General features: G+C 49.5%; 1 protein-coding gene across 1 annotated transcript in view; it reads right to left on the bottom strand.

Moving 5' to 3' along the window:
* Nucleotides 1-17,896, bottom strand: part of CDK8 (cyclin dependent kinase 8) — a 184,742-nt gene that overhangs the window by 146,347 nt on the left and 20,499 nt on the right. The window contains exon 2 of the mRNA XM_078657112.1: nucleotides 5,031-5,106. Coding sequence (XP_078513238.1) covers nucleotides 5,031-5,106 — 76 coding nt within the window. The remainder of the gene's footprint in view (nucleotides 1-5,030; nucleotides 5,107-17,896) is intronic.

Genomic DNA, 17,896 nt, shown 5'->3' with positions numbered 1-17,896 from the left:
ACACTTTGTGCTTTCTAGGAGTCTATGGGAGTAGCCTTGCCGTATTTGGACTGCATTGGCTATGTCTTAATATGGGTATGATTCTTATGCTTATATAAGGATATGATTTGATATAACCACATAAGGGCATAAATCGGGAATATTTAACTAGAGTTCTAGATTCGTCTACAATACTACCTTGTGACTGGAAAGACTTCTTCGAAGAAAAACATAGCGCAAACATCCGGATAGATGGTGATCTATGCATAGCACATGATGTACAGCTCATATGCCTCAAACACAATTTTCACAAAAAGGGTGAGGGGCGGAATCCATGAATTCACTCGGCCAGGGGCCAGATTCCAGTCCATCGTTTTTTGGTCACACCAAACAGCGCACATGCACTGTTGCTGTGATGTATTGTATAAAAGTAAAAGTCTTGGAGCCCACCCATTACTTACATTTGCAGTCTTAATTGTCATTCTTTTTAGCTGACTCCTAAATGGCCACCACCTGCCTTAGGTCACTTCTTTTAGTTTTCCAGACCATGACCAATTACTAAGTGATTTCATTTGATTAGTGTCCTTCCGCTGCTCACGCTGTGATACAGGGTACTTTGTGTTTTCATTTTTCCATCCATCATTTCCACTTCCATGCTACACCTTTGGGTTGCTTTTTAACTTCCGTACTACAGGTCTGTTGCCTTAAATTTTTTGGAATTTGGTGCTTCCTTTTACAGCACGAAACAAATGTCATGGACTATTCGAGGAGTTTGTGCGACTGCATGCGTTTGTAGGCTGCGCATCATCTCTGCAAATACAAAGCATGTGCCTGTTTAAGGTGTAGACTAGCTTGAAACCAGACCGCCATAGACTTTCCAGACCAGCAGTTCAGTCACATGCTCCAAGCAAGGCTGGCACTAAGCAACAAACATTTTCTAAACACCTGCTTCTTTTCAAACACAAAGTATGTGGCTTTTGGGCAGCACTGCAGTTAATTCAATTCTCCTCAAAATCTATGCCCTCAGTCTCATGTGCATTTCACATCTTCTTTGCACAAACAAAGTATGTGTCTGTTTAAAGCGCTTCAGTTTTGTGCATTTCTCCTTAAAACCTGTGCCCAAGTCTTCATTCTCATATGTATTCCACGGAAATCGCTTTCAGGCGCTCTATATTCATATGCACTTGGGTGCACTAGATGCAGTCTAATGGCTCAGGCTCCAGCTCCCGCTCCCACTCTTCCCAACTCCACTTCAACCTTCCAAACTACAATCCAGTCCAATCTACTCGAATCCACTCAAACGTACCCCACTCCAATCCAGCCCAATCTACCCGACTCCACCACAAAGCACCTGATTCCAATCCAGCCCAATCTACTCAACTCCACTCCAAACCATCCGACTCCAACCTACCCCACTCCAATGTATCCGACCCCAATCTACCCCACGCCTCTCCAACGTACCCCACTCCAATCTACCCCACTCCAATGCTCCAGAATCCAATCTAGCCCAAGCAACCCCAATCCGCTCCACCCAATCCCCTTACCCTGATAAACCCCAATCCAATCCATCCAGCTACAGTTTCAGATACAAAAAAATACATTTTGAAAGTTTAAAACTAGTTTTTAGGCACTGCAAAAATTGAAAAGGCCATAAAATAGAAATTCCAAGCAAGCAACACAACGTTTAAATCCTGTATGTTCCAGACATTGAAGGCTAAAATTGGGATATGGTCTCATTGTCGGTTGAGATTCTGGTTTTGGGTTCAGCAATTACCTCTATATAAATCAAAGAAAAAAGTGTGTGTTACAAGCAATGATTTGAAGTCCAAGTCTTAGATATGAATTATATAGGTTCTCGAGTGCAAGTCAAGAAACTGGATTGACAGTAAACTAAATTAGCTTCAATTGAAATATCTTCATTCATTACGGTTAGCACAGAGTTGGTAGTCAACAATTAAAGGTACGTGGATTAAAGGTAGACCAGAATGATTCAGGACCTCCAGAACCATTTTTGTCCCCAAGATTTCAATCATTTGTGGAGAGTACCATCATCACCTAGTGAGGCATACTGTAGCCCAACAGAGTGGAGCACTTTTGACCAATCATAACCAATGCTATTACTCAGGCATCACATTTGCCCAGTGCACAGGGAGTGTTAAAAGGAGAAGGCGAATGCGGAAAAATGGTAACGCAGGGTCATATCAGTCGTGGCTGGCCATGCTGCAGAAGAACACTTTGGGACCCAGTTTGGGAATGGACAGCATATGTTTGGAGTAATTGCTTTACTACCGCCCAAAGACAACAGAGACTGTTGGCATTCATAGCTGAAAGAATGGGGAAGAAAACTGACCAATTTGTTTGAGGTTTTTGAGCTTCACTAATAGCATAAAAGGTTCAAGCATTTTGGAGTTCCAAAACACACTGACACAGTGATAGAGATCAGAAAGTAGGATGTCATCATTACATGCTGTGGTTAGGTCCAGTTTATCAGTGATATCTGATGGTCTTCATCTACAGAAATGAAAAGATCATTTCGGTTTCTGTTACCATGGTTTGTTTCCTCCTGATACATCAAAATGCAGATTGACAGTCATGCAGCAGCTCATTTTACCCCAAATCATCAGCTATTATCTAAGGACTTGGATTTCCAGAACTAAGCTAGAACGTGAGATTTGTCTGTGATTGGCTAGGACACTGTGGATCAACTGTTTTTTACGGAAGTGGATTGCTGCACCCCATTTCAAGTGCCTGAGAATTGTTCCCCTTGCTAGGGCTTTTGTGCTGGGTATGAACTGATCAAGCCCATTATGTGATGTTTGTTTCAGTTGAGGGCACAGGATGGTTGACGATTTTGCTTAGTACTCATGTTACAAAAGGGGGTGGTGATGGACGGAGCATCTGAACCAATCAAACACTCACACCCAGTCAAAAGATCTGGGTTTGATCCATCACCGTTCTTTAGCCCACTCTGCCACCCCAGTTCAGACATGGCTATATGCAAATCAGTCTGACCCTGTGCCTCATGGGAACAGTCCAGCCCGAACTGCCAAGCCATGCCTTCACTGGACCAGAAACAAGCTTCCAAGGACCGGTTTCTAGCATTACAGCCGTCTTCAGCCCGGCTTGCTTGAATCCAGTGGCAAAGTGAGCAAGGGACTCACGTCTGAGCATACCCTGCCACACTTATGGCGGCCAAAGCGGTACAAAAGGGGGTGGTGATGGACGGAGCATCTGAACCAATCAAACACTCACACCCAGTCAAAAGATCTGGGTTTGATCCATCACCGTTCTTTAGCCCACTCTGCCACCCCAGTTCAGACATGGCTATATGCAAATCAGTCTGACCCTGTGCATCATGGGAACAGTCCAGCCCGAACTGCCAAGCCATGCCTTCACTGGACCAGAAACAAGCTTCCAAGGACTGGTTTCTAGCATTACAGCCGTCTTCAGCCCGGCTTGCTTGAATCCAGTGGCAAAGTGAGCAAGGGACTCACGTCTGAGCATACCCTGCCAGACCCTTCCCGAGGACCGGAAGCTTGTTTCCGGTCCAGTGAAGGCATAATTTTGTCATTACATTGATTAACCCGCAGTACAAATGCAATCAGCCAATCAATCAGGATTTAAAAAGTGCAGCAAATCACCCTTAAGTGTCTCAAGGCACTGGATTTGCATTCTCCTTCGTGGTCATCTGTTCATTTGAACAGCCAGGTCTTGGGTCCTTTCTTGGAATCCCAGAGCGATGAGGTGGTCCTGAGGTGCAGGGGGAGGTAGTTCCAAGTTTTGGCCGCTAGGTGTGAGAAGGAGCGTCCTCTGCTGTTGGCTTGGCAGATCCGGGGGGTGTCTGCGAGGAAGTGGATCCTAGGTGTCTGGTCGGTGGGTGTAATGAATGCACCAAGGCCTGGGGTTCAATAGGCAAATGTGAATACTTAGTTGACAACTGTTATTCATTCTTTTTTATTGGTTCCGACTGCCCCCTTCTGTGCAGCAGCTGACCAGGAAATGAAAGTCTAATGTTAAAGCATTTCTCTATTTTTTGGTACTCTTTAGCTCTTTTATTCTTCAAAATTATATAGGTAGCTTCAAAATCTTTGTCATTTACAAGGTTTGCTTGAATCATCAACATGGTGTTATCAGAGTAGTAGTTTACTGTGAATTTAACATTGAAGAACAATACAATTGTACTCTTCATTATAGTGGCTTCTAGATTTAATTTTTTTTCTTGCACTTTTATAGCAGTGTCATAATTTGACTGTTTAACTTACTTGGACAGCTTTTAAGGAGCTTACTAACCCAGCTGCACTTTGTGTTTAGTTCAGGTCGATGACATGTTTTCTTTTCTACCTTGGAAAGTCGGGTCAGAGTTGAAAATATGTAAGATGGCGGACATGTTTCCAATCACATTGTTCTGCCTTATTCTACTTAGTTGTTGCTCCACTGCATTCCTTAACTCTGCAACCCACAATATGGGTTAAGCCACATATCTTTTCGACTTGGGGTATGACACTTGTTTTAACCACCACAGAACACCTGAGCAGTGGACGAGGACAGTGACACGTCAAAAGGCAAGCCTGTTGCAGTACAGAATGGGCTCCCACTGAGAGGTGCTGCTGTGTTTCTAAATTTGAAGTAAGCCAAACATATCTACATCTATGACTACTAGCAGGCCCTGCAGAGAAGCGCTGAAGGTTTATCTTTGCATGCAAGATTTTAAAGAAATATAACATTTTAGCTAATTTCCATAACATTGTTTCCAACATACGGTGATAAGAAATACAAGAGTATTCCCTTGCTTGGGAGAAGGACCCACTCGGCCCTCTCGGGGCTGGAAATGTAATCAATCAACGCATGCGTTGTAGTATCCCACTTTTCATTTTATTCATTATATAATAAGTCAGTTATGGTTGTGGCCGTTATATAAACTTGGTTTGATAAACGTAATTTAAAGAAAGAAAAAGAAAGAAGAACTGAAATGCAAATATAGATAGATTAATGCCCTGTCGGAATTTGTTAAAAAAATCGGTCTGACCAAAAAGGCTTAATTATTTACTTACTGCTATTTCTCTGCATGCAGACATTGAAATTCCAGTACCTTCTATTTGTTTTAAAGCATAGTCCTTCTCGTCCTTCCTGAAAAGGAAAACGAATTTTTAATAACATGCATTTTGAGTCATTGTTTAAAGAAAGCTCTTATGTTATCCAACAGTTTGCAAATTGAAACGAAAACGCTTAAGGGTTTAAATCAACACTCGGACACCAACTAAAACCTAATTTTCATCGTCAACGCAACAGGTGTGTGCTATGCTGGATAAGGGGGACGCGATAAAAGATACCGAGGGTTATTTGCAAATATAGGAAACTGACAATGGTGGATGCAAATAGGTTTGTACCTTGAATAAAAACACATGAAGAGTAATGATGTCTAGTTTCGTCCGGTGTGAACATCTGGGAGTGTAAAAGTGTTGAAGGAGTATCATGGGTTTTCCAGGGATTACACAAAAGAAGTTCCCCAAATACTCATCTGAATAATTTAGTACGACATGATATTACTACATAATACACTATAGATTAGTTAAGTGTGTGCATATGAAAAACTGGTGCTGTAAAGTACATTATATAAAAGAAATGCATGCATAAAACCAGCTTAAAACTGATATACTGTGTCATTACTGTAGACGTACTCAAGCCGTGGTAGTAGCTCAATCATAAATGTGTAGAATGGAAGAGAGTTGTACCTTTTATCTCTATGAAAGGTAAGGAAGCAAAGAAAAGAGGTGGTCGAGTCAAAAGGGGTTGAGCAAGGTTTAGGAGTGCTAATTATGGCTGAATGTTATCTGGAGATTCAATAAAGTCCTAAAAAAGTTTTAGAAAAGTGAAACTGATGCTGTCCGGGACAAAAGGAATCAATAATAACTGAAGTCAACAAAAAGCTTTGGGTTTCATTTAAGATTCGAAACCAACAGTGGTAATAATTGCCAAACCCCACCCCCACCCCCCCAAACAATCTATATACATAGGCTTTAAAAACATCCACCACTGCCGCCTTTATCGGACATATAAATACAAACAAAAGCACATTTGGGACTGTTAGCTGTCAGAGAAGCACGCTGGCAATAAGCTCCACACTTAACTGTGACTTTTAGAGCAACTACAATCGGTCTATTTGTTAGAAATTGTTTTTCTGGTTGGTAGAGGTAAACACCCTGGCCGAACAGCAGCCACAATCCTAGCCAGGGTGAGTCTCTAACACACCCTAAATTAACATGTGCTCAACCCCTGGTAACTTGGCTCTGAGCAGTCAAGCTTAACTTAACCACTTCCGCGCTAATGACAAAGCCAGCTCGTCATGGGCGTTACCTGCGCTACGCGGATGACGAGCTGGCTTTGTCATAAACCGCGCATTTTTGAAATTCCAGCGCACAGCGGGAATTCGCGGAAGCGGTTAAGAGGCAACATGTAAAGTATTTGTGCAACTCTTCAATCAGTAAAACAGTGAAAATACCACACAAAAATATACCCCACCTAGTTAGAAAAATAGAGCTTAATTTAATTAACAAAACAAGACCAAAAAGATAAAAATTAAATAAGTATAACCAGGGTTAGGAATTTGTTAAGATTAAATTGAAATGTAGTGCGTAAAAGTATAAAGTCCACAGCTATCTGGTTGTGCTAGATTGGATCAAATCCAAATGTTCAGGCCGACCGCAATGGATTGCGGGTCAGATACAGGGACCAAAAAGCTTTGGGTTTCATTTAAGATTCGAAACCAACCTCGTCCTGTTGCAAAGTACCCTGTTTGCGTCGTCAATGAAAATGCGATGCGTGGAGCAGAGGTGGTGATGCATTGTCAAACCTTTGGATGTAGCCGTGCATTATCGGGAACGTGTCGAAAAAGTAGGCGATGGGCTGCACTGATGGCAAAGCGATGTACTTTATCCTTGCAGCAGCTGCGATGCGTCTTCATAGAAGTAGATGAGCTAGTTCAGAGCGCTGCAATAGTGGCGATGTGTGGATTTTGGCAGTTGCAGGACTTTAGACCAACATCCAAGGGCCCAGGAATGGATTGGCATCACTTGGCAGGTCAAGCTTCTCAGGTGGCAGAGTCCAGGTTGCTGTAGGTAGATGGGCAGGAAGTCTTTGATGTCCCTGAGACTTCAAACAGGAGGCAAGCCAGCAACCTCTTGGAGTCACTTTGATTCTAGGTTGGAGAGATGCAGGGCCAGTCCTTCTCACTCCCAGGCAAGGAGGGCAGCAGCTCGGCACAGCAGAGCAGGAATTCAGCAGAGTGACAGTTCTTTCAGCAGCAAAGCAGTCATTCTTCCTGGCAGAGTATCCACAGGTCTAGAAGAATACAGAGTTGGTGGTGTCAGGGGTTCAGTACTTCTACCCAGTTGGGCCTTAGAAGTGGGGGAGACTTCAAAGAGATGCCTCTTACATTACTTTTTATTGGGTTTAACAAACAGCTCCAATAGATGGTACAGAGAATAAATGAACAAAGAGACATCAGCCCTCGAAGAATGCCTTTCCTGTCCTGGCTACAGACTAACTACAAGGGGGTTATGCCGCCCTTTGTGTGGGAAAGGATACAGCTTATTGAGGTGCGTCAGCTCCTCCCTCTCATCCTGCCCAGGATGACCCATCAGTCACACCTAAGCTCCCTTCATGTGTGGTTGTCTAGAGGGAATGCACAAAACCCAGCTGTCACTCACCCCAGACGTGCATCCAGAGACAGGCAGACCGCACCAAGCGGTTAAAGTAAGAAAATACCAACTTTCTAAAAGGGGTATTTTCAGAATTACAATTTAAAATCCGACTGCACCATAAACTGTAATTTGAAATTGTGATTCCACTGATTCCAGAGACACCGAACTTGAGGGTCCAATCTCTTCCTAATTGGAATTGACTCTTCTAAAATGTAATAAAATAATCCCAATGTTATCCACTGGGAGAGATAGGCCTTGCAGTAGTGAACAATAAAGAGTTTTTCATTACCAGGATATGAAAACGTAATAGTACATGCCCTACTTTTTAAATACACTGCACCCTGCCCTTGGGCTGTCCAGGGCCTACCTTAGGGGTGGCTTATTTGTATTAAAAAGGAAGGACTGTGCCTGGCAAAAGGGTTAAGATGGCAGTTTAAAACTGCACATGCAGGCTCCGCAATGGCAGGCCTAAGACATGTTTAAAGAGCTACTTAAGTGAGTGGCATAATTAGTGCTGCAGAAACTACTGAAACGTGCCATCCTTATTGATTTATCAGAGTCTTTCGACACAATAAACCACCCAGCTTTACTTGAGACTAGAGGAGTTCTGGCATTAATGGTACAGTACTGGAATGGTTCACGTCCTTCCTCCAGCACCGTTCGCAACAAATTAAAATCAACTCCTGCCTCTCGGCTCCAACACGTGTCAAACTTGGGAGTCCTGTAAGGATCGATCCTCTCACCATCCCTCTTTAATCTCTTCATGGAACCCCTTGCAATTATTTTGAAGCAAGCAGGGGTTCAATACCACCTTTATGCAAATGACACTCAAATATACCACAAAATCAAATCACACAAGGATGTCCAATACCTCAATGCCACGCTAACCAAGATTCAAACCTGGTTTAACGCAAACCTTTTAAAGCTGAACCCGGACAAAACAGAATTAATACTGTTCTCTCCGAAAAGTAACCACCGACCAATCCAAGACTGGCTCAAGAATCTGGATGCCCTAAACTGCCTCCTCGTCTTACCTGACTCAGTAAAATTACTAGGCATTACCCTGGATAAGAACCTGTCAATGAAAGACCACATCAAGAACTCTGCAAAAGGTGCGCTTTACTCTCTAAAACACCTCAAGAAAATTAAACCTTTCATTACCCAGGATGTTCTTAAGACAATTGTACAATCCATAGTCCTTTCTAAACTGGACTATGGAAACGCCATCCTAACAGATGCACCAAAAGCTCACCTAAGGTCAGTCCTTAACATGGTGGCCAGACTCCTAACTGATGGAAAAAGATTTGAACACATCCCACCAACCCTCAACACACTCAAATGGCTTCCCATGGAAGGTAGATGCATTTACAAACTGGCCTGCATTACACACAAGGCCCTCCACTCCCAATTCCCCAATTACCTGAACAGCAAACTGGTAGAAGCAGGAAAATCAGGAACTCTGAGAAGCACCAACTCACTCCTGCTCATCCCCCCGAAATTGAAAACGCAAACGACCAAATGCCGTTCTTTCTCTGGTAATGTTCCCAGGATATGGAACACACTCAATAGAGACCTCAGATGCAACCCCTCCTTCCCTTGCTTCAAAAAGGACCTGAAACTCCTGCTCCTCAACCAATACTTGTCTGACCAAGCCAACCAACCTAGGCATCAATAGACTAATGGACTCCCCTCGCACTCGGACTTTCAAGGATGGGGTTTATCTGACTGTTCCAACCACCTGCGTTTTCACTCCTTCACTGTATACATAAGTGTGATGTCTTTGCTTATATATTTATGCATCCTCATATCCTGTGATGTAGTGCAACTTTTTCTTTGTGTATGTAAAGCGCTCCGATACCCACGGTCTAGCAAGCGCTATATAAAACTTTTAAAAAAATAAAAATGTAGAGAGCCTGGTATACACCAGGGAAAAATCTACTCCAACCGGCCTACCAGGAACAAGATGGTATGTGTTACCACTTTCTCTGGGGCTACAAATAGGCTGAAAGAAACCATCAAGAAAAATTGGAGCATTGTGAAGGTACTATAACAATTTAAGGAACCACCTATGTTCGCACTCAAAAGAAATAAAAGTATCACAGACAACTTTGTAAGAACAAATACTGCATGTTGGAATTGGGAGTTACCCAAGTCTCAAAGGGGGTAGCATGGCATCAAGCGGGCAGGCCAAAACTTGGAGGACATGTGAAGCACTCACGCAGTACCCTCAGTCAACACACCAGGCACACTACAAAAGAGGCAGGACACCAATTTGAGTTGGAAAAAGATACGTCATTTAGTAGGGTTTCCAACCTGCAAGGCAAAAGAATGCAAAACAGTAGTGTCACACAGGGCGCCAAATGGCGCCAGAGCCAAGTGAATAAAGGGGGGAATTATTTACATAGGAAGTAGTCCATGCTGAAATAAAGAACAATTGTGATTAAATAACAGTAGTCCTGGGGCCAATCTGGCGGGGCCAACTCAGGCTCTCATCCTTAGGGGGTTGTAATTGCAAAATTCTACGTTAGCATAGAAATACATCATGCACATTAGCACCAACCCGCCCCTGTTAGGGAAAAACAACAACAGAGCATTACAGCACATACTAGTCAGGAGCACCTGTAAGAAATCAGTACGGCAGGCTCATTAATCAGGGGCATAACAGGGGCCTGGAATAACTCTTCAGGCCAGCATAGGGGCACCACGGCACTAACAGTGCGCAAAAGCATACGATCACCCATCAGGTGTAAAACCACAGTATACCTAGGCCTCAATAACCTTAGTGTAGGCATAACATTTGCATAACCACATTAGCAGGGTAATCAGCAGACCATAACACTAGGCGCAGTGGCGCATCACACCTGGACAGGTAACATGAAACGCTGCGTTACCCTAGGCAACCAGCATCCTGATCAGAAATGAACATGGCAAATAACCATTGCAGGGCACAGGGGTCAACAAGCCATTAACAACCAGGCTGAATTACCCAGCCCTTCACTCTGCAGGGCCTGACACCTAGCTAGGGGTTAACTTGTCCCTCTACCAATCCCGGGGAGGTTTCAGTAATGTCCCAGACCAGTCTAGAGGCTTAAAAAGGAGATCAATAGGGCCAATGAAGATCAGTACAGTTTCCAGGGGCTAGCACAAGTCCTGGGGCGAGCACCGACCCTGTGCCCCGACCTCCACACAGTTTAATCCAAGCCCCACTCACCAGCTACTCCTGGGTTCTAGATCCGGGCTCCATCCACACTGCTGGCCCCTTTTGTCAAGGGGGGGGGCGAGCAGGAGGCTCCACGCGGCCTTCTCCCGGGACTTCTGAGATAAGGGGGGGGGCAAGCACCGACAATGTGCCTCGAGGCCCCCCCTCTGGGACCTTGCCACCAGTCGCAGGACTCACGGCAGCACTCAGGGCTTGCAGGCTCCGTCTGGGCCCTCTCCCTGCTTTCCCCCGGAATCCTCCACAGCTCGGGGACCCGGGATTTCCCTGTGTGGGGTTCTCTTCACTGGCTCCCACAGGTCGGGAGGCGGGGCTGGTACCGGCAATGCACCCCGGCCCCTCCTCTACCATTACCGGCCCCTCGCGTAGGGCACAGACCGGCGGGGTGGCCTCCCGCTCCGGTCGCTCTTCTCAGGGCTCCCTCCTGATCACGGGGGCCCTGCAACGAAGCTTCACCCGGGCCCCTCCTTCCTCATGGGGACCCGGGGCTGCCTTAGGTCCGGGCAGGCTCTCTTTGGGGCACAGACCGGCGGGGTGGCCTCCCGCTTCGGTCGCTTAATCCTCGGGGCTCCCCCCTCGTCCACGGGGGCCCCGCTCCAGCGCTTCACCCGGGTCCCCCTCCTACCTCACGGGGACCCGGAGCTGGGATTCCCCTTCTCCTGGCCTTCCCGGCCGTCAGCCAATCCCTGCGCGGCCTTTACAGGTCACGGCCGCGCAGGCCAATCAGTGCGCGACGGGGGCGGGCCGATGACGCGGCCGGGCCCCCGTCATGTGACGGGAGAACCTGACGGCCTCAGGGCCTAGCGCGGCCCTTCCTGCACTTCGGCGGCCCTCTCCTGGTACCGGGGGCCGCCGCAACGATTTCCACAGCGGTGGGGGGGGGTCCCCACGATGGCGCCGGGCCGCGGCGGTGATTTCCGGTGGCAATAAGGGGTAGGCTCCCTTCTGATTAATTATTTATATAGCGACAGAAGCGCGCCTCCTCACACCACAGCGCTATTCACAGCGCACTGCTCCTTGCCCCAGTCTCCTCAGGGAACAGCGTTTTTCACCGCGCACTACTCCTCAGCAGATGGCGCTATTTACAGCGCACTGCTCTTCAGCGCTTCACCACACAGCGCTATGCAGGGCACAGTTCGAGTTCCTAGCGCTTCTCAATTATAGCGCTTGACAGGCAGTCCAGAGGCAGTCTAATAGACACAGTTCCTCGAGGGCACACTCCTCCTCAGAATAGCGCTTGACGGGCAGTACCTCACAAGGGCAACAGTTCCTTCAGGCAGCTCCTCACGACCCAGTACTCCCACAGGGTCACAGCTTCAGCAGGGGGAGTGGACAATCCTATTTCTCACCTCCTGGGCGCTTCTTCATGGTAGCGCTGGCGTAACTCCCGGTTCCCACAGTGTCAGGGACCTGGGTAGGGGCCCTCCCTTGTCAGGGGCCCATGGGGACAGCAGAGGGGGGGTCATAGGGGTGCAGGGCCCAGCTCACAGGCCCATGTGGCGGTAGCACCTCACAGCAGGTCCCCTCTCTTCTTTGTCCCAGCGCTGACTGACTCTCTGGTGACACTTCACCCTATTTATACCCTCCTCCCAGGCAGTGCCAGGACCTTCTAGAATGTTGGCACATCTAGCCTAAACTGGTTCTAGGGGAGGGGGTGAGCACCCTGGGTGCCAGGCTTTCCCTCCAAAACTAGGGGTAGCTGGGTAATATTATCTAGACTGCTAACCTATGTCAGTCCAGTGGCAAAACCCATGGCCATGGCATCCATTTTAAAAACAATACATCTCAGTCAGGTACATTTCCAAAATGGGGGTGCAGTTTTAAAATGGGGGATTTTACAAGTGCTCACATTATGTCAGGTAATTACATTTTCACAAGGTGTCTCACACCACTCATGGCCTATACAGGTTTAATCCCATGGGGGAGACATTCAATTTAGGGGGACAAAAGCGAAAAATTTTGGGGGGAAAAGGCCAAGTCCAACACGACTCCCCCCCAGCCAAAAGCCAGGGTAGACATATCAATGCCTTGATGGGCTTCCCTGCTTGGGGCGGAAAAAGGTGGACGCAGGCCTGCAACTACAGGAGCACCTGCAGTCTCTCCTCCACTCTGGAACCCAATGGTTCTTTTTCGCATCCCTCCTTTCACCAACAAAACCACCCCACTGGTGTTCCCTAGTGGGATGTTTCTCCTTCCTAGAGTGGGAGGCTCTAGCCTCAGGCTTGTAATTCCCTTGGACCACTCTCTTCTCTCCAAACTGCCACTGGTCCACCCATCTGGGGTCTACACCCTCAGACTGACCAGCCCTTAGGGGCGAGGCTCTCCTCCCCCTACTTCTCCTCCTAGGGTTCCTCCATCTCCTACGCTGGGGGACACCCTCACACAACTCTCTCCCCAACCTGGAGCCGAAACCCACAGGCTGAACCGGGGACAGGGGCGAGTCCTCCCTCTCCCTGCACCCCCTCCCAGAGTTCCGCACCCTCCTAACTGGAGTAGTACCCCTGAGAGTCAACTTTGGGGGGACCCTGATTACAGAGGTCCCTCCCACCAGGGCAGGCAAACCCTGTCCCTGGCCACCCAACCCAGGATCTGCGCCCTGTGGCTGAGCTGGTGACAGAGAAGAGACCTTCCTCCCTCTGCACCCCCTCCCAGAGTTCCGCACCCTCCCACTGGGAGTAGTACCCCTAGGAGTCAAAGTGGTAGGGACCTGAATTACAGGTACCCCACCCTCCAGGTCAGGCAACCCCTTAACCTGGAACCCCAGTCCGGGATCTAAACCCTGTGACTGGTCAAACCCCCGAACCACTGGAGCTCCAATTAATGATGCTCCGGGTCCTCCTGACATGAGGGGATCCTTTCCTCTGGATGACGCATCGGGACAGCCTAGTCCCCCAACCGGAGGTTCTCTTAAAGAACACTCCAGGCCCGGTGACCACAGCTGGGGCCTCTCGGGACACCTCCCAGTCTCACTCCCTTCAGGATCACTTCCCTCAGCCTTCCCAGACGCTCTGGCACTTACCCAGAGGTCTGCCTCCCGTGCAAGTTCCCTGGGGTCTGAGAACTCGCACCGCAACAGATGGTGACGCAGTCTTGGGACACAACTCCTTAGCATGTGCTCCCGGATAACGGCATGGCACAGCCCTTCCCAATCCTCCACTGCTCTCCTCACCACCCAATCCTCCAGTACAGTCCAACACTCCTCCTCGAACTCTCCCCAGGACTGATGGAACAGCTTTCCCCTGCCCCTAAACACTAACCCGTCCTCCTCTTCCGGGGAATCAGGCACAGTCTCTTGGGCTTCGGGAGTGGGACTCCTTGCACTGGACCTACACTCGCTGCCACCACTGGATCCCACCCTCTTCGGTGAATCCAGACTCCTGAAACCACTCTCAGGGGACAACCTACCCACCTGAGCTGATCTCTCCCTGGCGAAGGCCCTCTCCGCCTCCGCCATCCTCTCCAGCGCTAGGACTTTTTCAGTCTCTAGTCGCTGCTCTTCTACCCTCAGCTGCGCTAAGCCCTCGGCATGCCTGAGCTTTGCCAGCGACAGCTGATACTCCCTCTCTTCTCTCCTATCTACCCACTCTTCTGGGGACAGGGAAAGGGATGGGGCAGTGCCCCCGGGACTGGACCCAGTGCGAGACTCCCTATCTTCGGTGTCCTCCACAGCTACTGGCGTCTCTGCCCTGCTAGACTCTTCCTCCTCCTCATTGGAGCAATTACCTCCCAGGGTTCTGGATGGGGAGCCCTCTCTCTGGTCTCTAACCCACTGACCCTTCAAAACTTCGGGGGGGTAGTCAGACAAATCCCCACCAATCTCTAAGGGCTCTCCCCTCTTGAGGGCCTCATAGAGAAACAAATTCCTCCTAATGTTCCCTACTGGGGGTATCCCTCTCTCCAGGAGGAAGTCTATCACCTCCTGTTCGGTGTACTCCATCAGTTCCACTTCCTGGTAAATCAACCCCATCGTGGCGAGGTACACCCGGGACACACCCTCCCAGTGGAACAAGGGGACAATTCAGAATACCCTTCAGGAGGAAGCAATAAAAAAAAACAATATTCAGCCAAACAGCAATAATCCCCACCACAAGGCTCTACCTGTGGTGTAACCTGTGGCCGCTGTGGTACTGCGCAAACACAAGTCCTATCCCACCGCTGCCACCAAATGTTGGAATTGGGAGTTACCCAAGTCTCAAAGGGGGTAGCATGGCATCAAGCGGGCAGGCCAAACTTGGAGGACATGTGAAGCACTCACGCAGTACCCTCAGTCAACACACCAGGCACACTACAAAAGAGGCAGGACACCAATTTGAGTTGGAAAAAGATACGTCATTTAGTAGGGTTTCCAACCTGCAAGGCAAAAGAATGCAAAACAGTAGTGTCACACAGGGCGCCAAATGGCGCCAGAGCCAAGTGAATAAAGGGGGGAATTATTTACATAGGAAGTAGTCCATGCTGAAATAAAGAACAATTGTGATTAAATAACAGTAGTCCTGGGGCCAATCTGGCGGGGCCAACTCAGGCTCTCATCCTTAGGGGGTTGTAATTGCAAAATTCTACGTTAGCATAGAAATACATCATGCACATTAGCACCAACCCGCCCCTGTTAGGGAAAAACAACAACAGAGCATTACAGCACATACTAGTCAGGAGCACCTGTAAGAAATCAGTACGGCAGGCTCATTAATCAGGGGCATAACAGGGGCCTGGAATAACTCTTCAGGCCAGCATAGGGGCACCACGGCACTAACAGTGCGCAAAAGCATACGATCACCCATCAGGTGTAAAACCACAGTATACCTAGGCCTCAATAACCTTAGTGTAGGCATAACATTTGCATAACCACATTAGCAGGGTAATCAGCAGACCATAACACTAGGCGCAGTGGCGCATCACACCTGGACAGGTAACATGAAACGCTGCGTTACCCTAGGCAACCAGCATCCTGATCAGAAATGAACATGGCAAATAACCATTGCAGGGCACAGGGGTCAACAAGCCATTAACAACCAGGCTGAATTACCCAGCCCTTCACTCTGCAGGGCCTGACACCTAGCTAGGGGTTAACTTGTCCCTCTACCAATCCCGGGGAGGTTTCAGTAATGTCCCAGCCCAGTCTAGAGGCTTAAAAAGGAGATCAATAGGGCCAATGAAGATCAGTACAGTTTCCAGGGGCTAGCACAAGTCCTGGGGCGAGCACCGACCCTGTGCCCCGACCTCCACACAGTTTAATCCAAGCCCCACTCACCAGCTACTCCTGGGTTCTAGATCCGGGCTCCATCCACACTGCTGGCCCCTTTTGTCAAGGGGGGGGCGAGCAGGAGGCTCCACGCGGCCTTCTCCCGGGACTTCTGAGATAAAGGGGGGGGCAAGCACCGACAATGTGCCTCGAGGCCCCCCCTCTGGGACCTTGCCACCAGTCGCAGGACTCACGGCAGCACTCAGGGCTTGCAGGCTCCGTCTGGGCCCTCTCCCTGCTTTCCCCCGGAATCCTCCACAGCTCGGGGACCCGGGATTTCCCTGTGTGGGGTTCTCTTCACTGGCTCCCACAGGTCGGGAGGCGGGGCTGGTACCGGCAATGCACCCCGGCCCCTCCTCTACCATTACCGGCCCCTCGCGTAGGGCACAGACCGGCGGGGTGGCCTCCCGCTCCGGTCGCTCTTCTCAGGGCTCCCTCCTGATCACGGGGGCCCTGCAACGAAGCTTCACCCGGGCCCCTCCTTCCTCATGGGGACCCGGGGCTGCCTTAGGTCCGGGCAGGCTCTCTTTGGGGCACAGACCGGCGGGGTGGCCTCCCGCTTCGGTCGCTTAATCCTCGGGGCTCCCCCCTCGTCCACGGGGGCCCCGCTCCAGCGCTTCACCCGGGTCCCCCTCCTACCTCACGGGGACCCGGGGCTGGGATTCCCCTTCTCCTGGCCTTCCCGGCCGTCAGCCAATCCCTGCGCGGCCTTTACAGGTCACGGCCGCACAGGCCAATCAGTGCGCGACGGGGGCGGGCCGATGACGCGGCCGGGCCCCCGTCATGTGACGGGAGAACCTGACGGCCTCAGGGCCTAGCGCGGCCCTTCCTGCACTTCGGCGGCCCTCTCCTGGTACCGGGGGCCGCCGCAACGATTTCCACAGCGGTGGGGGGGGTCCCCACGATGGCGCCGGGCCGCGGCGGTGATTTCCGGTGGCAATAAGGGGTAGGCTCCCTTCTGATTAATTATTTATATAGCGACAGAAGCGCGCCTCCTCACACCACAGCGCTATTCACAGCGCACTGCTCCTTGCCCCAGTCTCCTCAGGGAACAGCGTTTTTCACCGCGCACTACTCCTCAGCAGATGGCGCTATTTACAGCGCACTGCTCTTCAGCGCTTCACCACACAGCGCTATGCAGGGCACAGTTCGAGTTCCTAGCGCTTCTCAATTATAGCGCTTGACAGGCAGTCCAGAGGCAGTCTAATAGACACAGTTCCTCGAGGGCACACTCCTCCTCAGAATAGCGCTTGACGGGCAGTACCTCACAAGGGCAACAGTTCCTTCAGGCAGCTCCTCACGACCCAGTACTCCCACAGGGTCACAGCTTCAGCAGGGGGAGTGGACAATCCTATTTCTCACCTCCTGGGCGCTTCTTCATGGTAGCGCTGGCGTAACTCCCGGTTCCCACAGTGTCAGGGACCTGGGTAGGGGCCCTCCCTTGTCAGGGGCCCATGGGGACAGCAGAGGGGGGGGTCATAGGGGTGCAGGGCCCAGCTCACAGGCCCATGTGGCGGTAGCACCTCACAGCAGGTCCCCTCTCTTCTTTGTCCCAGCGCTGACTGACTCTCTGGTGACACTTCACCCTATTTATACCCTCCTCCCAGGCAGTGCCAGGACCTTCTAGAATGTTGGCACATCTAGCCTAAACTGGTTCTAGGGGAGGGGGTGAGCACCCTGGGTGCCAGGCTTTCCCTCCAAAACTAGGGGTAGCTGGGTAATATTATCTAGACTGCTAACCTATGTCAGTCCAGTGGCAAA

The sequence above is a fragment of the Lissotriton helveticus genome, chromosome 8 (assembly GCF_964261635.1).
Source record: "Lissotriton helveticus chromosome 8, aLisHel1.1, whole genome shotgun sequence".
Taxonomy (NCBI): Eukaryota; Metazoa; Chordata; class Amphibia; order Caudata; family Salamandridae; genus Lissotriton; species Lissotriton helveticus.
The sequence above is the reverse complement of the archived record's forward strand: the minus strand, read 5'-3'. Positions and strand labels throughout refer to the sequence as shown.